Here is a 26,537-nt window from a genome sequence, read left to right on the forward strand (position 1 = left end):
TTGTTAAAACTTTTTCTGCGAGGTACACTGGGCTCCACAAGGCGCCCACCCTGACGCACTTAGCTTCTTTGGGTTGATATGGCATTAGCTGCTGACACTTCTCTTGTCGTGAGAGTGTGGTGTATGTGGCTACTAACCGTTGTCGTCTCTCTTTTCCTGCGACTGCATTGGGCTGGTTAACTAAAACTGAGCTCCTGTGCTGGGAGGCGGGGTGATATAGGAGGCGGCGCTGTGCATTCTGGGAACAGTCAAAGCTTTGAGTCTGTTGGTACCTCGGATCAAGATCCTACTCTACACCCCATTGTCCAGACTTGTGGAGCCCAGTGTACCTCGCAGAAAGAGTTTTAACAAAGGTAAGTTCTTACCATAAAACTCGTTTTTAATGGGGCAACTGCCCTCCTTTTATCCCACTCCAATACACAATACTACAGGAGGTAAGCCCGCCCTGTGGTTTACAACCAATCAATGTTTACCCATGGGCTGTGCATGCCTTGGTCACATGCACAGCTATCATTGTCCTCTATGGACAGTGGGGAGTGGTCACTCTCCTTTGACCGTCCCATCCTGGAGGATCAGGATACGCCCCGGTGCTGTTCAGTCTAGGCTGGGGGAAGTTTTCCCGCCTAAACTGACTTCCAGAAACCTGCCCAAGACCCAGCTCACTGCCTGAAGTCTGGATTCGGGCTCCAGAGCTGGGCAGCCTAGATCCCCGGTCAGGGTTTCCTGGCCACTACGGGTGATCTCCATGGAGCACCAGAAAACCAATCAGCTTGTTTCAAAGCTGAGCTTCTCCTCTCTCTTCCAATGCCACTTTCAAGTGTGAGGCTGGAAGGGAAAGTATTCCATTTTTGGGGAAAAGGTCTGGGAGAATCCATCAGCCTGCACAGCCATGGATTCCCCCCTCCTGGGACACACAACCAAGTAAGTGCAATTTACCTTTAAATACATCACATTTAAACACATGTGTTTCCCTTTAATTATACACTGAGCCTGTGTCCTGCACACACCCAGGCACTGCAGTGCCTCACATCACAATATATATATTATTACAGTTGAATACATTGTTTTGTTTTAATGTGTCCAGCGCTGGGCTCCCCTAGCCCTGCAGCCTGGCTGCTAGGTCTCTCTCAGTGCTGGAGGTATGGGGCTGGCTTCCCCCATCCTCCAGCCTGCCACTGGGGTCCAGGGAGCTGGCTCTCCCTGTCCCCCCAAGTGTGGCACTACTTGGTGGCACCCCCCCTGATCTAAAGCCTGGCGGCCCGGGACACTTGCGCTGAAAGGCCGGGAGCGTAGATCCCAGACCCCATTGTCTACTGACCTTCACTTGCCTCCGCCGCTAGGGAGCCGGCTAGCCCGGTCCCCCGTGAGCGGCGCACCCCCCAGCATCGCAGCAGCCCGGGACGCCCATCCCGTCTGCAGCGGCTGGCTACCTCCAGCGGGCCCCCAGCAGAGGAAACCACAGAGCGCGCTGCAGCGGGAGCTGAGCTCCCAGTCACAGCGGCTCCCCCTTCTCCCCCCGGCGCGCACACACAGCTAGTGCGCCGGGGGGCTGTGCTCTATGCCATGGTTGCCGGGCGGTCAGCGGCGCACTCCGATCGCTGCAGCGGGGGCTGATCTCCCGGCTGCAGCGGTTTCCCTCTCCCCTGGCGCGCACACACTGCTCAGTGCGCTGGGGGATGCCTTCACTGCTGCGGTCGCCGGAGAGGTCCGGGACCGCGGCACACACTAAAAAAAATATTTTTAACAATTTTAAGCACACGGCACGTAGCGCTAACATTTTAAATATGGCGCCAAGTGCCCATTGTCCCCAAAATGGCGCCGGGCACTAGAGGTTTACCCCTTCAGTGCCACGGCCTCCATTAATCATGTGGCCACTAGTGCGGTCCGGCCACACTCCCCATCCCCCCTTATGCTGCTGTGTGAAAGCTCCGCCCCTGTGTTGCTGTGTGAAAGCTCCGCCCCTGTGCTGCTGTGTGAAAGCTCCACCCTCTGTGCTGCTGTGTGAAAGCTCCGCCCCTGTGCTGCTGTGTGAAAGCCCCGCCCCTGTGCTGCTGTGTGAAAGCTCCCCCCTCTGTGCTGCTGTGTGAAAGCTCCCCCCTCTGCGCTGCTGTGTGAAAGCTCCGCCCCTGTGCTGCTGTGTGAAAGCTCCGCCCCTGTGCTGCTGTGTGAAAGCTCCGCTGCCCCCTCTGTGCTGATATGTGAAAGCTCCCCCCTCTGTGCTGCTGTGTGAAAGCTCCGCCCCTGTGCTGCTGTGTGAAAGCTCCGCCCCTGTGCTGCTGTGTGAAAGCTCCCCCCTCTGTGCTGATGTGTGAAAGCTCCGCCCCTGTGCTGCTGTGTGAAAGCTCCCCACTCTGTGCTGCTGTGTGAAAGCTCCGCCTCTGTGCTGCTATGTGAAAGCTCCGCCCCTGTGCTGCTGTGTGAAAGCTCCGCCCCTGTGTTGATGTGTGAAAGCTCCGCCCCTGTGCTGATGTGTGAAAGCTCCCCCCTCTGTGCTGATGTGTGAAAGCTCCGCCCCTGTGCTGCTGTGTGAAAGCTCCGCCCCTGTGCTGCTGTGTGAAAGCTCCCCCCTCTGTGCTGATGTGTGAAAGCTCCGCCCCTGTGCTGCTGTGTGAAAGCTCCCCACTCTGTGCTGCTGTGTGAAAGCTCCGCCTCTGTGCTGCTATGTGAAAGCTCCGCCCCTGTGCTGCTGTGTGAAAGCTCCGCCCCTGTGTTGATGTGTGAAAGCTCCGCCCCTGTGCTGATGTGTGAAAGCTCCCCCCTCTGTGCTGATGTGTGAAAGCTCCGCCCCTGTGCTGCTGTGTGAAAGCTCCCCACTCTGTGCTGCTTTGTGAAAGCTCCGCCTCTGTGCTGCTATGTGAAAGCTCCGCCCCTGTGCTGCTGTGTGAAAGCTCCGCCCCTGTGTTGATGTGTGAAAGCTCCGCCCCTGTGCTGATGTGTGAAAGCTCCCCCCTCTGTGCTGATGTGTGAAAGCTCCGCCCCTGTGCTGCTGTGTGAAAGCTCCCCACTCTGTGCTGCTGTGTGAAAGCTCCGCCCCTGTGCTGCTGTGTGAAAGCTCCGCCCCTGTGCTGCTGTGTGAAAGCTCCGCTGCCCCCTCTGTGCTGATATGTGAAAGCTCCCCCCTCTGTGCTGCTGTGTGAAAGCTCCGCCCCTGTACTGCTGTGTGAAAGCTCCGCCCCTGTGCTGCTGTGTGAAAGCTCCCCCCTCTGTGCTGATGTGTGAAAGCTCCGCCCCTGTGCTGCTGTGTGAAAGCTCCCCACTCTGTGCTGCTGTGTGAAAGCTCCGCCTCTGTGCTGCTATGTGAAAGCTCCGCCCCTGTGCTGCTGTGTGAAAGCTCCGCCCCTGTGCTGCTGTGTGAAAGCTCCGCCCCTGTGCTGCTGTGTGAAAGCTCCGCTGCCCCCTCTGTGCTGATATGTGAAAGCTCCCCCCTCTGTGCTGCTGTGTGAAAGCTCCGCCCCTGTGCTGCTGTGTGAAAGCTCCGCCCCTGTGCTGCTGTGTGAAAGCTCCCCCCTCTGTGCTGATGTGTGAAAGCTCCGCCCCTGTGCTGCTGTGTGAAAGCTCCCCACTCTGTGCTGCTGTGTGAAAGCTCCGCCTCTGTGCTGCTATGTGAAAGCTCCGCCCCTGTGCTGCTGTGTGAAAGCTCCGCCCCTGTGTTGATGTGTGAAAGCTCCGCCCCTGTGCTGATGTGTGAAAGCTCCCCCCTCTGTGCTGATGTGTGAAAGCTCCGCCCCTGTGCTGCTGTGTGAAAGCTCCGCCCCTGTACTGCTGTGTGAAAGCTCCGCCCCTGTGCTGCTGTGTGAAAGCTCCCCCCTCTGTGCTGATGTGTGAAAGCTCCGCCCCTGTGCTGCTGTGTGAAAGCTCCCCACTCTGTGCTGCTGTGTGAAAGCTCCGCCTCTGTGCTGCTATGTGAAAGCTCCGCCCCTGTGCTGCTGTGTGAAAGCTCCGCCCCTGTGTTGATGTGTGAAAGCTCCGCCCCTGTGCTGATGTGTGAAAGCTCCCCCCTCTGTGCTGATGTGTGAAAGCTCCGCCCCTGTGCTGCTGTGTGAAAGCTCCGCCCCTGTGCTGCTGTGTGAAAGCTCCCCCCTCTGTGCGGATGTGTGAAAGCTCCGCCCCTGTGCTGCTGTGTGAAAGCTCCCCACTCTGTGCTGCTGTGTGAAAGCTCTGCCTCTGTGCTGCTATGTGAAAGCTCCGCCCCTGTGCTGCTGTGTGAAAGCTCCGCCCCTGTGTTGATGTGTGAAAGCTCCGCCCCTGTGCTGATGTGTGAAAGCTCCCCCCTCTGTGCTGATGTGTGAAAGCTCCGCCCCTGTGCTGCTGTGTGAAAGCTCCCCACTCTGTGCTGCTTTGTGAAAGCTCCGCCTCTGTGCTGCTATGTGAAAGCTCCGCCCCTGTGCTGCTGTGTGAAAGCTCCGCCCCTGTGTTGATGTGTGAAAGCTCCGCCCCTGTGCTGATGTGTGAAAGCTCCCCCCTCTGTGCTGATGTGTGAAAGCTCCGCCCCTGTGCTGCTGTGTGAAAGCTCCCCACTCTGTGCTGCTGTGTGAAAGCTCCGCCCCTGTGCTGCTGTGTGAAAGCTCCGCTGCCCCCTCTGTGCTGATATGTGAAAGCTCCCCCCTCTGTGCTGCTGTGTGAAAGCTCCGCCCCTGTACTGCTGTGTGAAAGCTCCGCCCCTGTGCTGCTGTGTGAAAGCTCCCCCCTCTGTGCTGATGTGTGAAAGCTCCGCCCCTGTGCTGCTGTGTGAAAGCTCCCCACTCTGTGCTGCTGTGTGAAAGCTCCGCCTCTGTGCTGCTATGTGAAAGCTCCGCCCCTGTGCTGCTGTGTGAAAGCTCCGCCCCTGTGTTGATGTGTGAAAGCTCCGCCCCTGTGCTGATGTGTGAAAGCTCCCCCCTCTGTGCTGATGTGTGAAAGCTCCGCCCCTGTGCTGCTGTGTGAAAGCTCCGCCCCTGTACTGCTGTGTGAAAGCTCCGCCCCTGTGCTGCTGTGTGAAAGCTCCCCCCTCTGTGCTGATGTGTGAAAGCTCCGCCCCTGTGCTGCTGTGTGAAAGCTCCCCACTCTGTGCTGCTGTGTGAAAGCTCCGCCTCTGTGCTGCTATGTGAAAGCTCCGCCCCTGTGCTGCTGTGTGAAAGCTCCGCCCCTGTGTTGGTGTGAAAGCTCCGCCCCTGTGCTGATGTGTGAAAGCTCCCCCCTCTGTGCTGATGTGTGAAAGCTCCGCCCCTGTGCTGCTGTGTGAAAGCTCCGCCCCTGTGCTGCTGTGTGAAAGCTCCCCCCTCTGTGCGGATGTGTGAAAGCTCCGCCCCTGTGCTGCTGTGTGAAAGCTCCCCACTCTGTGCTGCTGTGTGAAAGCTCTGCCTCTGTGCTGCTATGTGAAAGCTCCGCCCCTGTGCTGCTGTGTGAAAGCTCCGCCCCTGTGTTGATGTGTGAAAGCTCCGCCCCTGTGCTGATGTGTGAAAGCTCCCCCCTCTGTGCTGATGTGTGAAAGCTCCGCCCCTGTGCTGCTGTGTGAAAGCTCCCCACTCTGTGCTGCTTTGTGAAAGCTCCGCCTCTGTGCTGCTATGTGAAAGCTCCGCCCCTGTGCTGCTGTGTGAAAGCTCCGCCCCTGTGTTGATGTGTGAAAGCTCCGCCCCTGTGCTGATGTGTGAAAGCTCCCCCCTCTGTGCTGATGTGTGAAAGCTCCGCCCCTGTGCTGCTGTGTGAAAGCTCCCCACTCTGTGCTGCTGTGTGAAAGCTCCGCCCCTGTGCTGCTGTGTGAAAGCTCCGCTGCCCCCTCTGTGCTGATATGTGAAAGCTCCCCCCTCTGTGCTGCTGTGTGAAAGCTCCGCCCCTGTACTGCTGTGTGAAAGCTCCGCCCCTGTGCTGCTGTGTGAAAGCTCCCCCCTCTGTGCTGATGTGTGAAAGCTCCGCCCCTGTGCTGCTGTGTGAAAGCTCCCCACTCTGTGCTGCTGTGTGAAAGCTCCGCCTCTGTGCTGCTATGTGAAAGCTCCGCCCCTGTGCTGCTGTGTGAAAGCTCCGCCCCTGTGCTGCTGTGTGAAAGCTCCGCCCCTGTGCTGCTGTGTGAAAGCTCCGCCCCTGTGCTGCTGTGTGAAAGCTCCACCCCTGTGTTGATGTGTGAAAGCTCCGCCCCTGTGCTGATGTGTGAAAGCTGCCCCCTCTGTGCTGATGTGTGAAAGCTCCGCCCCTGTGCTGCTGTGTGAAAGCTCCCCACTCTGTGCTGCTGTGTGAAAGCTCCGCCCCTGTGCTGCTGTGTGAAAGCTCCGCTGCCCCCTCTGTGCTGCTGTGTGAAAGCTCCGCCCCTGTACTGCTGTGTGAAAGCTCCGCCCCTGTGCTGCTGTGTGAAAGCTCCCCCCTCTGTGCTGATGTGTGAAAGCTCCGCCCCTGTGCTGCTGTGTGAAAGCTCCCCACTCTGTGCTGCTGTGTGAAAGCTCCGCCCCTGTGCTGCTGTGTGAAAGCTCCGCCCCTGTGCTGCTATGTGAAAGCTCCGCCCCTGTGCTGCTGTGTGAAAGCTCCGCCCCTGTGTTGATGTGTGAAAGCTCCGCCCCTGTGTTGATGTGTGAAAGCTCCACCCCCTCCCGGTCTGTGCTGATGGAACATTGACGAGACTACTACTTTTCTAGAGTCCAATGATACATTTACACGGTTGAGGCTAAATCCAAGTGGCCTAAGGGACCTTTTCCGTCAGGGGGAGGAGCCACGAAAGAAGGGGGGAGGAGCTAGGCCAAAGGGACAGTTGCTCTACTACCCGACCGAGGCGGCAGCCGGACACTCACCAACTACAATAAGTGCCCCTGTGTGCCGCTCGGGGAGACCCCGTGTGCCGCTGTGCAGGAGATATAACACTTATCATTATAGCCGCCACATTGTACAGTGACAGAGCCGGGGATCTCCGTGTCACGTGACTAACAGTAGCCTCACATTCATCACTAGAGCAAACACAGGTAAACCGGCGGCCATTTTCCTGTAGTCCAACCTGTATCGTCACTAACAAAGGCACGTGACGCAGAGAGGGGCGGGGCCACAGACTCTACCGAATGCCATTTTATTCTCACCAATATCAGTTACAGAAATCTATGAGCGAGGCTGAGGTAATGTATATCCCCCCATAGTGATATATATAGGGGAGAGGGTACAGTACAGTGATATATGAGGAGGAATAACACAGCTCCCGGCACACTCTGATATGTGGTATTATTATTATATAGAGGAGAGGGGACAGTACAGTGATATATGAGGGGGAATAACACAGCTCCCGGCACACGCTGATATGTGGTATTATTATTATATAGGGGAGAGGGGACCGTACAGTGATATATGAGGGGGAATAACACAGCTCCCGGCACACGCTGATATGTGGTATTATTATTATATAGGGGAGAGGGGACCGTACAGTGATATATGAGGAGGAATAACACAGCTCCCGGCACACGCTGATATGTGGTATTATTATTATATAGGGGAGAGGGGACCGTACAGTGATATATGAGGAGGAATAACACAGCTCCCGGCACACACTGATATGTGGTATTATTATTATATAGAGGAGAGGGGACCGTACAGTGATATATGAGGAGGAATAACACAGCTCCCGGCACACGCTGATATGTGGTATTATTATTATATAGGGGAGAGGGACCATACAGTGATATATGAGGAGGAATAACACAGCTCCCGGCACACGCTGATATGTGGTATTATTATTATATAGGGGAGAGGGGACCGTACAGTGATATATGAGGGGGAATAACACAGCTCCCGGCACACGCTGATATGTGGTGTTATTATTATATAGGGGAGAGGGGACCGTACAGTGATATATGAGGGGGAATAACACAGCTCCCGGCACACACTGATATGTGGTATTATTATTATATAGAGGAGAGGGGACAGTACAGTGATATATGAGGAGGAATAACACAGCTCCCGGCACACACTGATATGTGGTATTATTATTATATAGGGGAGAGGGGACCGTACAGTGATATATGAGGAGGAATAACACAGCTCCCGGCACACACTGATATGTGGTATTATTATTATATAGGGGAGAGGGGACCGTACAGTGATATATGAGGAGGAATAACACAGCTCCCGGCACACACTGATATGTGGTATTATTATTATATAGAGGAGAGGGGACCGTACAGTGATATATGAGGAGGAATAACACAGCTCCCGGCACACACTGATATGTGGTATTATTATTATATAGGGGAGAGGGGACCGTACAGTGATATATGAGGAGGAATAACACAGCTCCCGGCACACACTGATATGTGGTATTATTATTATATAGAGGAGAGGGGACCGTACAGTGATATATGAGGAGGAATAACACAGCTCCCGGCACACGCTGATATGTGGTATTATTATTATATAGGGGAGAGGGACCATACAGTGATATATGAGGAGGAATAACACAGCTCCCGGCACACGCTGATATGTGGTATTATTATTATATAGGGGAGAGGGGACCGTACAGTGATATATGAGGGGGAATAACACAGCTCCCGGCACACGCTGATATGTGGTGTTATTATTATATAGGGGAGAGGGGACCGTACAGTGATATATGAGGGGGAATAACACAGCTCCCGGCACACACTGATATGTGGTATTATTATTATATAGAGGAGAGGGGACAGTACAGTGATATATGAGGAGGAATAACACAGCTCCCGGCACACGCTGATATGTGGTATTATTATTATATAGAGGAGAGGGGACTGTACAGTGATATATGAGGAGGAATAACACAGATCCCGGCACACACTGATATGTGGTATTATTATTATATAGGGGAGAGGGGACCGTACAGTGATATATGAGGTGGAATAACACAGCTCCCGTCACACACTGATATGTGGTATTATTATTATATAGGGGAGAGGGGACAGTACAGTGATATATGAGGAGGAATAACACAGCTCCCGGCACACACTGATATGTGGTATTATTATTATATAGGGGACAGTACAGTGATATATGAGAAGGAATAACACATCTCCCGGCACACACTGATATGTGGTATTATTATATAGGGGAGAGGGGACCATACAGTGATATATGAGGGGGAATAACACAGCTCCCGGCACACACTGATATGTGGTATTATTATTATATAGAGGAGAGGGGACTGTACAGTGATATATGAGGAGGAATAACACAGATCCCGGCACACGCTGATATGTGGTATTATTATTATATAGGAGAGAGGGGACAGTACAGTGATATATGAGGAGGAATAACACAGCTCCCGGCACACGCTGATATGTGGTATTATTATTATATAGGGGAGAGGGGACCGTACAGTGATATATGAGGGGGAATAACACAGCTCCCGGCACACGCTGATATGTGGTATTATTATTATATAGGGGAGAGGGGACCGTACAGTGATATATGAGGTGGAATAACACAGCTCCCGTCACACACTGATATGTGGTATTATTATTATATAGGGGAGAGGGGACCGTACAGTGATATATGAGGAGGAATAACACAGCTCCCGGCACACGCTGATATGTGGTATTATTATTATATAGGGGAGAGGGGACCGTACAGTGATATATGAGGTGGAATAACACAGCTCCCGTCACACACTGATATGTGGTATTATTATTATATAGAGGAGAGGGGACTGTACAGTGATATATGAGGAGGAATAACACAGCTCCCGGCACACACTGATATGTGGTATTATTATTATATAGGGGAGAGGGGACCGTACAGTGATATATGAGGGGGAATAACACAGCTCCCGGCACACACTGATATGTGGTATTATTATTATATAGAGGAGAGGGGACAGTACAGTGATATATGAGGGGGAATAACACAGCTCCCGGCACACACTGATATGTGGTATTATTATTATATAGAGGAGAGGGGACTGTACAGTGATATATGAGGAGGAATAACACAGCTCCCGGCACACACTGATATGTGGTATTATTATTATATAGGAGAGAGGGGACCGTACAGTGATATATGAGGGGGAATAACACAGCTCCCGGCACACGCTGATATGTGGTATTATTATTATATAGAGAAGAGGGGACCGTACAGTGATATATGAGGAGGAATAACACAGCTCCCGGCACACGCTGATATGTGGTATTATTATTATATAGGGGAGAGGGGACCGTACAGTGATATATGAGGGGGAATAACACAGCTCCCGGCACACACTGATATGTGGTATTATTATTATATAGGGGAGAGGTGACCGTACAGTGATATATGAGGGGGAATAACACAGCTCCCGGCACACACTGATATGTGGTATTATTATTATATAGAGGAGAGGGGACTGTACAGTGATATATGAGGAGGAATAACACAGCTCCCGGCACACACTGATATGTGGTATTATTATTATATAGGAGAGAGGGGACCGTACAGTGATATATGAGGGGGAATAACACAGCTCCCGGCACACGCTGATATGTGGTATTATTATTATATAGAGAAGAGGGGACCGTACAGTGATATATGAGGAGGAATAACACAGCTCCCGGCACACGCTGATATGTGGTATTATTATTATATAGGGGAGAGGGGACCGTACAGTGATATATGAGGGGGAATAACACAGCTCCCGGCACACACTGATATGTGGTATTATTATTATATAGGGGAGAGGTGACCGTACAGTGATATATGAGGGGGAATAACACAGCTCCCGGCACACACTGATATGTGGTATTATTATTATATAGAGGAGAGGGGACTGTACAGTGATATATGAGGAGGAATAACACAGCTCCCGGCACACACTGATATGTGGTATTATTATTATATAGGAGAGAGGGGACCGTACAGTGATATATGAGGGGGAATAACACAGCTCCCGGCACACGCTGATATGTGGTATTATTATTATATAGAGAAGAGGGGACCGTACAGTGATATATGAGGAGGAATAACACAGCTCCCGGCACACGCTGATATGTGGTATTATTATTATATAGAGGAGAGGGGACCGTACAGTGATATATGAGGAGGAATAACACAGCTCCCGGCACACACTGATATGTGGTATTATTATTATATAGGGGAGAGGTGACCGTACAGTGATATATGAGGGGGAATAACACAGCTCCCGGCACACGCTGATATGTGGTATTATTATTATATAGGGGAGAGGGGACCGTACAGTGATATATGAGGAGGAATAACACAGCTCCCGGCACACGCTGATATGTGGTATTATTATTATATAGGGGAGAGGGGACCGTACAGTGATACATGAGGAGGAATAAAACAGCTCCCGGCACACACTGATATGTGGTATTATTATTATATAGGGGAGAGGGGACCGTACAGTGATATATGAGGAGGAATAACACAGCTCCCGACACACTGATATGTGTTATTATTATTATATAGAGGAGAGGGGACAGTACAGTGATATATGAGGAGGAATAACACAGCTCCCGGCACACGCTGATATGTGGTATTATTATTATATAGGAGAGAGGGGACCGTACAGTGATATATGAGGAGGAATAACACAGCTCCCGGCACACACTGATATGTGGTATTATTATTATATAGGGAAGAGGGTACAGTACAGTGATATATGAGGGGGAATAACACAGCTCCCGGCACACACTGATATGTGGTATTATTATTATATAGGGGAGAGGGGACCGTACAGTGATATATGAGGAGGAATAACACAGCTCCCGGCACACACTGATATGTGGTATTATTATTATATAGGGGAGAGGGGACCGTACAGTGATATATGAGGGGGAATAACACAGCTCCCGGCACACACTGATATGTGGTATTATTATTATATAGAGGAGAGGGGACAGTACAGTGATATATGAGGAGGAATAACACAGCTCCCGGCACACGCTGATATGTGGTATTATTATTATATAGGAGAGAGGGGACCGTACAGTGATATATGAGGAGGAATAACACAGCTCCCGGCACACACTGATATGTGGTATTATTATTATATAGGGGAGAGGGTACAGTACAGTGATATATGAGGGGGAATAACACAGCTCCCGGCACACACTGATATGTGGTATTATTATTATATAGGGGAGAGGGGACCGTACAGTGATATATGAGGAGGAATAACACAGCTCCCGGCACACACTGATATGTGGTATTATTATTATATAGGGGAGAGAGGACCGTACAGTGATATATGAGGGGGAATAACACAGCTCCCGGCACACACTGATATGTGGTATTATTATTATATAGAGGAGAGGGGACAGTACAGTGATATATGAGGAGGAATAACACAGCTCCCGGCACACACTGATATGTGGTATTATTATTATATAGGGGAGAGGGGACCGTACAGTGATATATGAGGAGGAATAACACAGCTCCCGGTACACACTGATATGTGGTATTATTATTATATAGGGGAGAGGGGACCGTACAGTGATATATGAGGGGGAATAACACAGCTCCCGGCACACGCTGATATGTGGTATTATTATTATATAGGGGAGAGGGGACCGTACAGTGATATATGAGGAGGAATAACACAGCTCCCGGCACACACTGATATGTGGTATTATTATTATATAGGGGAGAGGGGACCGTACAGTGATATATGAGGGGGAATAACACAGCTCCCGGCACACACTGATATGTGGTATTATTATTATATAGAGGAGAGGGGACAGTACAGTGATATATGAGGAGGAATAACACAGCTCCCGGCACACACTGATATGTGGTATTATTATTATATAGGGGAGAGGGGACCGTACAGTGATATATGAGGAGGAATAACACAGCTCCCGGCACACGCTGATATGTGGTATTATTATTATATAGAGGAGAGGGGACCGTACAGTGATATATGAGGGGGAATAACACAGCTCCCGGCACACACTGATATGTGGTATTATTATTATATAGAGGAGAGGGGACCGTACAGTGATATATGAGGAGGAATAACACAGCTCCCGGCACACGCTGATCTGTGGTATTATTATTATATAGTGGAGAGGGGACCGTACAGTGATATATGAGGAGGAATAACACAGCTCCCGGCACACGCTGATATGTGGTATTATTATTATATAGGGGAGAGTGGACCGTACAGTGATATATGAGGGGGAATAACACAGCTCCCGGCACACACTGATATGTGGTATTATTATTATATAGAGGAGAGGGGACCGTACAGTGATATATGAGGAGGAATAACACAGCTCCCGGCACACGCTGATATGTGGTATTATTATTATATAGTGGAGAGGGGACCATACAGTGATATATGAGGAGGAATAACACAGCTCCCGGCACACACTGATATGTGGTATTATTATTATTATATAGGGGAGAGGGGACCGTACAGTGATATATGAGGGGGAATAACACAGCTCCCGGTACACGCTTATATGTGGTATTATTATTATATAGGGGAGAGGGGACCGTACAGTGATATATGAGGAGGAATAACACTGCTCCCGGCACACACTGATATGTGGTATTATTATTATATAGTGGAGAGGGGACCATACAGTGATATATGAGGAGGAATAACACAGCTCCCAGCACACGCTGATATGTGGTATTATTATTATATAGGGGAGAGAGGACCGTACAGTGATATATGAGGAGGAATAACACAGCTCCCGGCACACGCTGATATGTGGTATTATTATTATATAGGGGAGAGGGGACCGTACAGTGATATATGAGGAGGAATAACACAGCTCCCGGCACACGCTGATATGTGGTATTATTATTATATAGGGGAGAGAGGACCGTACAGTGATATATGAGGAGGAATAACACAGCTCCCGGCACACGCTGATATGTGGTATTATTATTATATAGAGGAGAGGGGACCGTACAGTGATATATGAGGGGGAATAACACAGCTCCCGGCACACACTGATATGTGGTATTATTATTATATAGAGGAGAGGGGACAGTACAGTGATATATGAGGAGGAATAACACAGCTCCCGGCACACACTGATATGTGGTATTATTATTATATAGGGGAGAGGGGTCCGTACAGTGATATATGAGGAGGAATAACACAGCTCCCGGCACACACTGATATGTGGTATTATTATTATATAGAGGAGAGGGGACAGTACAGTGAAATATGAGGAGGAATAACACAGCTCCCGGCACACTGATATGTGGTATTATTATTATAAAGGGGAGAGGGGACCGTACAGTGATATATGAGGGGGAATAACACAGCTCCCGGCACACACTGATATGTGGTATTATTATTATTATATAGGGGAGAGGGGACCGTACAGTGATATATGAGGAGGAATAACACAGCTCCCGGCACACACTGATATGTGGTATTATTATTATATAGAGGAGAGGGAACCGTACAGTGATATATGAGGAGGAATAACACAGCTCCCGGCACACGCTGATATGTGGTATTATTATTATATAGAGGAGAGGGGACCGTACAGTGATATATGAGGGGGAATAACACAGCTCCCGGCACACACTGATATGTGGTATTATTATTATATAGGGGAGAGGGGACCGTACAGTGATATATGAGGAGGAATAACACAGCTCCCGGCACACACTGATATGTGGTATTATTATTATATAGAGGAGAGGGGACCGTACAGTGATATATGAGGAGGAATAACACAGCTCCCGGCACACACTGATATGTGGTATTATTATTATATAGGGGAGAGGGGACCGTACAGTGATATATGAGGAGGAATAACACAGCTCCCGGCACACACTGATATGTGGTATTATTATTATATAGAGGAGAGGGGACAGTACAGTGATATATGAGGAGGAATAACACAGCTCCCGTCACACTGATATGTGGTATTATTATTATATAGGGGAGAGGGGGCCGTACAGTAATATATATGGGGGGGAATAACACAGCTCCCGGCACACACTGATATGTGGTATTATTATTATATAGGGGAGAGGGGACAGTACAGTGATATATGAGGAGGAATAACACAGCTCCCGGCACACGCTGATATGTGGTATTATTATTATATAGAGGAGAGGGGACCGTACAGTGATATATGAGGGGGAATAACACAGCTCCCGGCACACACTGATATGTGGTATTATTATTATATAGGGGAGAGGGGACCGTACAGTGATATATGAGGAGGAATAACACAGCTCCCGGCACACACTGATATGTGGTATTATTATTATTATATAGAGGAGAGGGGACCGTACAGTGATATATGAGGAGGAATAACACAGCTCCCGGCACACACTGATATGTGGTATTATTATTATATAGGGGAGAGGGGACCGTACAGTGATATATGAGGAGGAATAACACAGCTCCCGGCACACACTGATATGTGGTATTATTATTATATAGGAGAGAGGGGACAGTACAGTGATATATGAGGAGGAATAACACAGCTCCCGGCACACGCTGATATGTGGTATTATTATTATATAGAGGAGAGGGGACCGTACAGTGATATATGAGGGGGAATAACACAGCTCCCGGCACACACTGATATGTGGTATTATTATTATATAGAGGAGAGGGGACCGTACAGTGATATATGAGGAGGAATAACACAGCTCCCGGCACACGCTGATATGTGGTATTATTATTATATAGTGGAGAGGGGACCATACAGTGATATATGAGGAGGAATAACACAGCTCCCGGCACACACTGATATGTGGTATTATTATTATATAGGGGAGAGGGGACCGTACAGTGATATATGAGGGGGAATAACACAGCTCCCGGTACACGCTTATATGTGGTATTATTATTATATAGGGGAGAGGGGACCGTACAGTGATATATGAGGAGGAATAACACTGCTCCCGGCACACACTGATATGTGGTATTATTATTATATAGTGGAGAGGGGACCATACAGTGATATATGAGGAGGAATAACACAGCTCCCAGCACACGCTGATATGTGGTATTATTATTATATAGGGGAGAGAGGACCGTACAGTGATATATGAGGAGGAATAACACAGCTCCCGGCACACGCTGATATGTGGTATTATTATTATATAGGGGAGAGGGGACCGTACAGTGATATATGAGGAGGAATAACACAGCTCCCGGCACACGCTGATATGTGGTATTATTATTATATAGGGGAGAGAGGACCGTACAGTGATATATGAGGAGGAATAACACAGCTCCCGGCACACGCTGATATGTGGTATTATTATTATATAGAGGAGAGGGGACCGTACAGTGATATATGAGGGGGAATAACACAGCTCCCGGCACACACTGATATGTGGTATTATTATTATATAGAGGAGAGGGGACAGTACAGTGATATATGAGGAGGAATAACACAGCTCCCGGCACACACTGATATGTGGTATTATTATTATATAGGGGAGAGGGGACCGTACAGTGATATATGAGGAGGAATAACACAGCTCCCGGCACACACTGATATGTGGTATTATTATTATATAGAGGAGAGGGGACAGTACAGTGATATATGAGGAGGAATAACACAGCTCCCGGCACACTGATATGTGGTATTATTATTATAAAGGGGAGAGGGGACCGTACAGTGATATATGAGGGGGAATAACACAGCTCCCGGCACACACTGATATGTGGTATTATTATTATTATATAGGGGAGAGGGGACCGTACAGTGATATATGAGGAGGAATAACACAGCTCCCGGCACACACTGATATGTGGTATTATTATTATATAGAGGAGAGGGAACCGTACAGTGATATATGAGGAGGAATAACACAGCTCCCGGCACACGCTGATATGTGGTATTATTATTATATAGAGGAGAGGGGACCGTACAGTGATATATGAGGGGGAATAACACAGCTCCCGGCACACACTGATATGTGGTATTATTATTATATAGGGGAGAGGGGACCGTACAGTGATATATGAGGAGGAATAACACAGCTCCCGGCACACACTGATATGTGGTATTATTATTATTATATAGAGGAGAGGGGACCGTACAGTGATATATGAGGAGGAATAACACAGCTCCCGGCACACACTGATATGTGGTATTATTATTATATAGGGGAGAGGGGACCGTACAGTGATATATGAGGAGGAATAACACAGCTCCCGGCACACACTGATATGTGGTATTATTATTATATAGAGGAGAGGGGACAGTACAGTAATATATGAGGAGGAATAACACAGCTCCCGTCACACTGATATGTGGTATTATTATTATATAGGGGAGAGGGGGCCGTACAGTAATATATATGGGGGGGAATAACACAGCTCCCGGCACACACTGATATGTGGTATTATTATTATATAGGGGAGAGGGGACAGTACAGTGATATATGAAGAGAATAACACAGCTCCCGGCACACGCTGATATGTGGTATTATTATTATATAGGGGAGAGAGGACCGTACAGTGATATATGAGGAGGAATAACACAGCTCCCGGCACACTCTGATATGTGGTATTATTATTATATAGGGGAGAGGGGACCGTACAGTGATATATGAGGAGGAATAACACAGCTCCCGGCACACACTGATATGTGGTATTATTATTATATAGGGGGGAGGGGACAGTACAGTGATATATGAGGAGAATAACACAGCTCCCGGCACACGCTGATATGTGGTATTATTATTATATAGGGGAGAGGGGACCGTACAGTGATATATGAGGAGGAATAACACAGCTCCCGGCACACACTGATATGTGGTATTATTATTATATAGGAGAGAGGGGACAGTACAGTGATATATGAGGGGGAATAACACAGCTCCCGGCACACACTGATATGTGGTATTATTATTATATAGGAGAGAGGGGACAGTACAGTGATATATGAGGGGGAATAACACAGCTCCCGGCACACACTGATATGTGGTATTATTATTATATAGGGGAGAGGGGACAGTACAGTGATATATGAGGAGGAATAACACAGCTACCGGCACACTGATATGTGGTATTATTATTATATAGGGGAGAGGGGACAGTACAGTGATATATGAGGAGAATAACACAGCTCCCGGCACACACTGATATGTGGTATTATTATTATATAGGGGAGAGAGGACCGTACAGTGATATATGAGGAGGAATAACACAGCTCCCGTCACACTGATATGTGGTATTATTATTATATAGGGGAGAGGGGACAGTACAGTGATATATGAGGAGAATAACACAGCTCCCGGCACACACTGATATGTGGTATTATTATTATATAGGAGAGAGGGGACAGTACAGTGATATATGAGGGGGAATAACACAGCTCCCGGCACACACTGATATGTGGTATTATTATTATATAGGAGAGAGGGGACCGTACAGTGATATATGAGGGGGAATTACACAGCTCCCGGCACACACTGATATGTGGTATTATTATTATATAGGGGAGAGGGGACCGTACAGTGATATATGAGGGGGAATAACACAGCTCCCGGCACAGGCTGATATGTGGTATTATTATTATATAGGGTAGAGGGGACCGTACAGTGATATATGAGGGGGAATAACACAGCTCCCGGAACACACTGATATGTGGTATTATTATTATATAGGGGAGAGGGGACAGTACAGTGATATATGAGGAGAATAACACAGCTCCCGGCACACACTGATATGTGGTATTATTATTATATAGGAGAGAGGGGACAGTACAGTGATATATGAGGGGGAATAACACAGCTCCCGGCACACACTGATATGTGGTATTATTATTATATAGGAGAGAGGGGACAGTACAGTGATATATGAGGGGGAATAACACAGCTCCCGGCACACGCTGATATGTGGTATTATTATTATATAGGGGAGAGGGGACCGTACAGTGATATATGAGGGAAATAGCACAGCTCCCGGCACACACTGATATGTGGTATTATTATTATATAGAGGAGAGGGGACCGTACAGTGATATATGAGGAGGAATAACACAGCTCCCGGCACACACTGATATGTGGTATTATTATTATATAGAGGAGAGGGGACAGTACAGTGATATATGAGGGGGAATAACACAGCTCCCGGCACACACTGATATGTGGTATTATTATTATATAGGGGAGAGGGGACAGTACAGTGATATATGAGGGGGAATAACACAGCTCCCGGCACACGCTGATATGTGGTATTATTATTATATAGGGGAGAGGGGACAGTACAGTGATATATGAGGGGGAATAACACTGCTCCCGGCACACACTGATATGTGGTATTATTATTATATAGGGGAGAGGGGACCGTACAGTGATATATGAGGGGAATAACACAGCTCCCGGCACACACTGATATGTGGTATTATTATTATATAGGGGAGAGGGGACCGTACAGTGATATATGAGGAGGAATAACACAGCTCCCGGCACACGCTGATATGTGGTATTATTATTATTATATAGGGGAGAGGGGACCGTACAGTGATATATGAGGGGAATAACACAGCTCCCGGCACACACTGATATGTGGTATTATTATTATATAGAGGAGAGGGGACCGTACAGTGATATATGAGGGGAATAACACAGCTCCCGGCACACACTGATATGTGGTATTATTATTATATAGGGGAGAGGGGACCGTACAGTGATATGAGGGGGAATAACACAGCTCCCGGCACACACTGATATGTGGTATTATTATTATATAGGGGAGAGGGGACCGTACAGTGATATATGAGGAGGAATAACACAGCTCCCGGCACACACTGATATGTGGTATTATTATTATATAGGGTAGAGGGGACCGTACAGTGATATATGAAGGGGAATAACACAGCTCCCGGCACACGCTGATATGTGGTATTATTATTATATAGAGGAGAGGGGACCGTACAGTGATATATGAGGGGAATAACACAGCTCCCGGCACACACTGATATGTGGTATTATTATTATATAGAGGAGAGGGGACCGTACAGTGATATATGAGGGGAATAACACAGCTCCCGGCACACACTGATATGTGGTATTATTATTATATAGGGGAGATGGGACCGTACAGTGATATGAGGGGGAATAACACAGCTCCCGGCACACGCTGATATGTGGTATTATTATTATATAGGGGAGAGGGGACCGTACAGTGATATATGAGGGGAATAATACAGCTCCCGGCACTCTGATATGTGTATTATTATTATATAGGGGAGAGGGGACCGTACAGTGATATATGAGGGGGAATAACACAGCTCCCGGCACACACTGATATGTGGTATTATTATTATATAGGAGAGAGGGGACCGTACAGTGATATATGAGAGGGAATAACACAGCTCCCGGCACACACTGATATGTGGTATTATTATTATATAGGGGAGAGGGGACCGTACAGTGATATATGAGGGGGAATAACACAGCTCCCGGCACACGCTGATATGTGGTGTTATTATTATATAGGGGAGAGGGGACCGTACAGTGATATATGAGGGGGAATAACACAGCTCCCGGCACACACTGATATGTGGTATTATTATTATATAGAGGAGAGGGGACCGTACAGTGATATATGAGGAGGAATAACACAGCTCCCAGCACACGCTGATATGTGGTATTATTATTATATAGGGGAGAGGGGACCATACAGTGATATATGAGGGGGAATAACACAGCTCCCGGCACACGCTGATATGTGGTGTTATTATTATATAGGGGAGAGGGGACCGTACAGTGATATATGAGGGGGAATAACACAGCTCCCGGCACACACTGATATGTGGTATTATTATCATTATATAGGGGAGAGGGGACCGTACAGTTATATATGAGGGGGAATAACACAGCTCCCGGCACACACTGATATGTGGTATTATTATTATATAGGGGAGAGGGGACCATACAGTGATATATGAGGGGGAATAACACAGCTCCCGGCACACACTGATATGTGGTATTATTATTATATAGAGGAGAGAGGACAGTACAGTGATATATGAGGGGGAATAACACAGCTCCCGGCACACACTGATATGTGGTATTATTATTATATAGGAGAGAGGGGACCGTACAGTGATATATGAGGAGGAATAACACAGCTCCCGGCACACGCTGATATGTGATATTATTATTATATAGGGGAGAGGGGACAATACAGTGATATATGAGGGGGAATAACACATCTCCCGGCACACGCTGATATGTGGTGTTATTATTATATAGGGGAGAGGGGACCGTACAGTGATATATGAGGAGGAATAACACAGCTCCCGGCACACGCTGATATGTGATATTATTATTATTATATAGGGGAGAGGGGACCGTACAGTGATATATGAGGGGGAATAACACAGCTCCCGGCACACGCTGATATGTGGTGTTATTATTATATAGGGGAGAGGGGACCGTACAGTGATATATGAGGGGGAATAACACAGCTCCCGGCACACACTGATATGTGGTATTATTATCATTATATAGGGGAGAGGGGACCGTACAGTTATATATGAGGGGGAATAACACAGCTCCCGGCACACACTGATATGTGGTATTATTATTATATAGGGGAGAGGGGACCATACAGTGATATAGGAGGGGGAATAACACAGCTCCCGGCACACACTGATATGTGGTATTATTATTATATAGAGGAGAGAGGACAGTACAGTGATATATGAGGGGGAATAACACAGCTCCCGGCACACACTGATATGTGGTATTATTATTATATAGCAGAGAGGGGACCGTACAGTGATATATGAGGAGGAATAACACAGCTCCCGGCACACGCTGATATGTGGTATTAATATTATATAGGGGAGAGGGGACAGTACAGTGATATATGAGGGGGAATAACACAGCTCCCGGCACACGCTGATATGTGGTATTATTATTATATAGGGGAGAGGGGACCGTACAGTGATATATGAGGGGGAATAACACATCCCCCAGCACACGCTGATATGTGGTATTATTATTATATAGGGGAGAGGGGACCGTACAGTGATATATGAGGAGGAATAACACAGCTCCCGGCACACGCTGATATGTGGTATTATTATTATATAGGGGAGAGGGGACCGTACAGTGATATATGAGGAGGAATAACACAGCTCCCGGCACACGCTGATATGTGGTATTATTATTATATAGGGGAGAGGGGACCGTACAGTGATATATGAGGGGGGAATAACACAGCTCCCGGCACACGCTGATATGTGGTATTATTATTATATAGGGGAGAGGGGACCGTACAGTGATATATGAGGGGAATAACACAGCTCCCGGCACACGCTGATATGTGGTATTATTATTATATAAGGGAGAGGGGACCGTACAGTGATATATGAGGGGGAATAACACAGCTCCCGGCACACGCTGATATGTGGTATTATTATTATATAGGGGAGAGGGGACCGTACAGTGATATATGAGGAGGAATAACACATCTCCCGGCACACGCTGATATGTGGTATTATTATTATATAGGGGAGAGGGGACCGTACAGGGATATGTGAGGGGGAATAACACAGCTCCCGGCACACGCTGATATGTGGTATTATTATTATATAGGGGAGAGGGGACCGTACAGTGATATATGAGGAGGAATAACACAGCTCCCGGCACACGCTGATATGTGGTATTATTATTATATAGGAGAGAGGGGACAGTACAGTGATATATGAGGGGGAATAACACAGCTCCCGGCACACACTGATATGTGGTATTATTATTATATAGGAGAGAGGGGACAGTACAGTGATATATGAGGGGGAATAACACAGCTCCCGGCACACGCTGATATGTGGTATTATTATTATATAGGGGAGAGGGGACCGTACAGTGATATATGAGGGAAATAGCACAGCTCCCGGCACACACTGATATGTGGTATTATTATTATATAGAGGAGAGGGGACCGTACAGTGATATATGAGGAGGAATAACACAGCTCCCGGCACACACTGATATGTGGTATTATTATTATATAGAGGAGAGGGGACAGTACAGTGATATATGAGGGGGAATAACACAGCTCCCGGCACACACTGATATGTGGTATTATTATTATATAGGGGAGAGGGGACAGTACAGTGATATATGAGGGGGAATAACACAGCTCCCGGCACACGCTGATATGTGGTATTATTATTATATAGGGGAGAGGGGACAGTACAGTGATATATGAGGGGGAATAACACTGCTCCCGGCACACACTGATATGTGGTATTATTATTATATAGGGGAGAGGGGACCGTACAGTGATATATGAGGGGAATAACACAGCTCCCGGCACACACTGATATGTGGTATTATTATTATATAGGGGAGAGGGGACCGTACAGTGATATATGAGGAGGAATAACACAGCTCCCGGCACACGCTGATATGTGGTATTATTATTATTATATAGGGGAGAGGGGACCGTACAGTGATATATGAGGGGAATAACACAGCTCCCGGCACACACTGATATGTGGTATTATTATTATATAGAGGAGAGGGGACCGTACAGTGATATATGAGGGGAATAACACAGCTCCCGGCACACACTGATATGTGGTATTATTATTATATAGGGGAGAGGGGACCGTACAGTGATATGAGGGGGAATAACACAGCTCCCGGCACACACTGATATGTGGTATTATTATTATATAGGGGAGAGGGGACCGTACAGTGATATATGAGGAGGAATAACACAGCTCCCGGCACACACTGATATGTGGTATTATTATTATATAGGGTAGAGGGGACCGTACAGTGATATATGAAGGGGAATAACACAGCTCCCGGCACACGCTGATATGTGGTATTATTACTATATAGAGGAGAGGGGACCGTACAGTGATATATGAGGGGAATAACACAGCTCCCGGCACACACTGATATGTGGTATTATTATTATATAGAGGAGAGGGGACCGTACAGTGATATATGAGGGGAATAACACAGCTCCCGGCACACACTGATATGTGGTATTATTATTATATAGGGGAGATGGGACCGTACAGTGATATGAGGGGGAATAACACAGCTCCCGGCACACGCTGATATGTGGTATTATTATTATATAGGGGAGAGGGGACCGTACAGTGATATATGAGGGGAATAATACAGCTCCCGGCACTCTGATATGTGTATTATTATTATATAGGGGAGAGGGGACCGTACAGTGATATATGAGGGGGAATAACACAGCTCCCGGCACACACTGATATGTGGTATTATTATTATATAGGAGAGAGGGGACCGTACAGTGATATATGAGAGGGAATAACACAGCTCCCGGCACACACTGATATGTGGTATTATTATTATATAGGGGAGAGGGGACCGTACAGTGATATATGAGGGGGAATAACACAGCTCCCGGCACACGCTGATATGTGGTGTTATTATTATATAGGGGAGAGGGGACCGTACAGTGATATATGAGGGGGAATAACACAGCTCCCGGCACACACTGATATGTGGTATTATTATTATATAGAGGAGAGGGGACCGTACAGTGATATATGAGGAGGAATAACACAGCTCCCAGCACACGCTGATATGTGGTATTATTATAATATAGGGGAGAGGGGACCATACAGTGATATATGAGGGGGAATAACACAGCTCCCGGCACACGCTGATATGTGGTGTTATTATTATATAGGGGAGAGGGGACCGTACAGTGATATATGAGGGGGAATAACACAGCTCCCGGCACACACTGATATGTGGTATTATTATCATTATATAGGGGAGAGGGGACCGTACAGTTATATATGAGGGGGAATAACACAGCTCCCGGCACACACTGATATGTGGTATTATTATTATATAGGGGAGAGGGGACCATACAGTGATATATGAGGGGGAATAACACAGCTCCCGGCACACACTGATATGTGGTATTATTATTATATAGAGGAGAGAGGACAGTACAGTGATATATGAGGGGGAATAACACAGCTCCCGGCACACACTGATATGTGGTATTATTATTATATAGGAGAGAGGGGACCGTACAGTGATATATGAGGAGGAATAACACAGCTCCCGGCACACGCTGATATGTGATATTATTATTATATAGGGGAGAGGGGACCATACAGTGATATATGAGGGGGAATAACACATCTCCCGGCACACGCTGATATGTGGTGTTATTATTATATAGGGGAGAGGGGACCGTACAGTGATATATGAGGAGGAATAACACAGCTCCCGGCACACGCTGATATGTGATATTATTATTATATAGGGGAGAGGGGACCGTACAGTGATATATGAGGGGGAATAACACAGCTCCCGGCACACGCTGATATGTGGTGTTATTATTATATAGGGGAGAGGGGACCGTACAGTGATATATGAGGGGGAATAACACAGCTCCCGGCACACACTGATATGTGGTATTATTATCATTATATAGGGGAGAGGGGACCGTACAGTTATATATGAGGGGGAATAACACAGCTCCCGGCACACACTGATATGTGGTATTATTATTATATAGGGGAGAGGGGACCATACAGTGATATAGGAGGGGGAATAACACAGCTCCCGGCACACACTGATATGTGGTATTATTATTATATAGAGGAGAGAGGACAGTACAGTGATATATGAGGGGGAATAACACCGCTCCCGGCACACACTGATATGTGGTATTATTATTATATAGCAGAGAGGGGACCGTACAGTGATATATGAGGAGGAATAACACAGCTCCCGGCACACGCTGATATGTGGTATTAATATTATATAGGGTAGAGGGGACAGTACAGTGATATATGAGGGGGAATAACACAGCTCCCGGCACACGCTGATATGTGGTATTATTATTATATAGGGGAGAGGGGACCGTACAGTGATATATGAGGGGGAATAACACATCCCCCAGCACACGCTGATATGTGGTATTATTATTATATAGGGGAGAGGGGACCGTACAGTGATATATGAGGGGGGAATAACACAGCTCCCGGCACACGCTGATATGTGGTATTATTATTATATAGGGGAGAGGGGACCGTACAGTGATATATGAGGGGAATAACACAGCTCCCGGCACACGCTGATATGTGGTATTATTATTATATAAGGGAGAGGGGACCGTACAGTGATATATGAGGGGGAATAACACAGCTCCCGGCACACGCTGATATGTGGTATTATTATTATATAGGGGAGAGGGGACCGTACAGTGATATATGAGGAGGAATAACACATCTCCCGGCACACGCTGATATGTGGTATTATTATTATATAGGGGAGAGGGGACCGTACAGGGATATGTGAGGGGGAATAACACAGCTCCCGGCACACGCTGATATGTGGTATTATTATTATATAGGGGAGAGGGGACCGTACAGTGATATATGAGGAGGAATAACACAGCTCCCGGCACACGCTGATATGTGGTATTATTATTATATAGGGGAGAGGGGATTGTACAGTGATATATGAGGGGAATAACACAGCTCCCGGCACACGCTGATATGTGGTATTATTATTATATAGGGGAGAGGGGACCGTACAGTGATATATGAGGGGGGAATAACACAGCTCCCTGCACACACTGATATGTGGTATTATTATTATATAGGTTAGAGGGGACCGTACAGTGATATATGAGGGGGAATAACACATCTCCC

General features: G+C 47.7%; 1 protein-coding gene across 2 annotated transcripts in view; it reads left to right on the forward strand.

Annotated features, from left to right (window-relative positions):
* The first annotated feature begins 740 nt into the window (after positions 1-740).
* Positions 741-26,537, forward strand: part of LOC134983555 (zinc finger protein 585A-like) — a 226,628-nt gene continuing 200,831 nt past the window's right edge. The window contains exon 1 of one of the 2 annotated variants that reach the window (XM_063949202.1): positions 741-921. In XM_063949202.1, the coding sequence (XP_063805272.1) occupies positions 805-921 (117 nt within the window). In that variant the 5' untranslated portion in view covers positions 741-804. Of the gene's footprint in view, positions 922-6,723; positions 7,071-26,537 lie in introns of those variants that run through there. The other variant, XM_063949203.1, reaches the window with a different exon arrangement.

Source organism: Pseudophryne corroboree (assembly GCF_028390025.1).
Source record: "Pseudophryne corroboree isolate aPseCor3 chromosome 3 unlocalized genomic scaffold, aPseCor3.hap2 SUPER_3_unloc_18, whole genome shotgun sequence".
NCBI classification, from domain to species: domain Eukaryota; kingdom Metazoa; phylum Chordata; class Amphibia; order Anura; family Myobatrachidae; genus Pseudophryne; species Pseudophryne corroboree.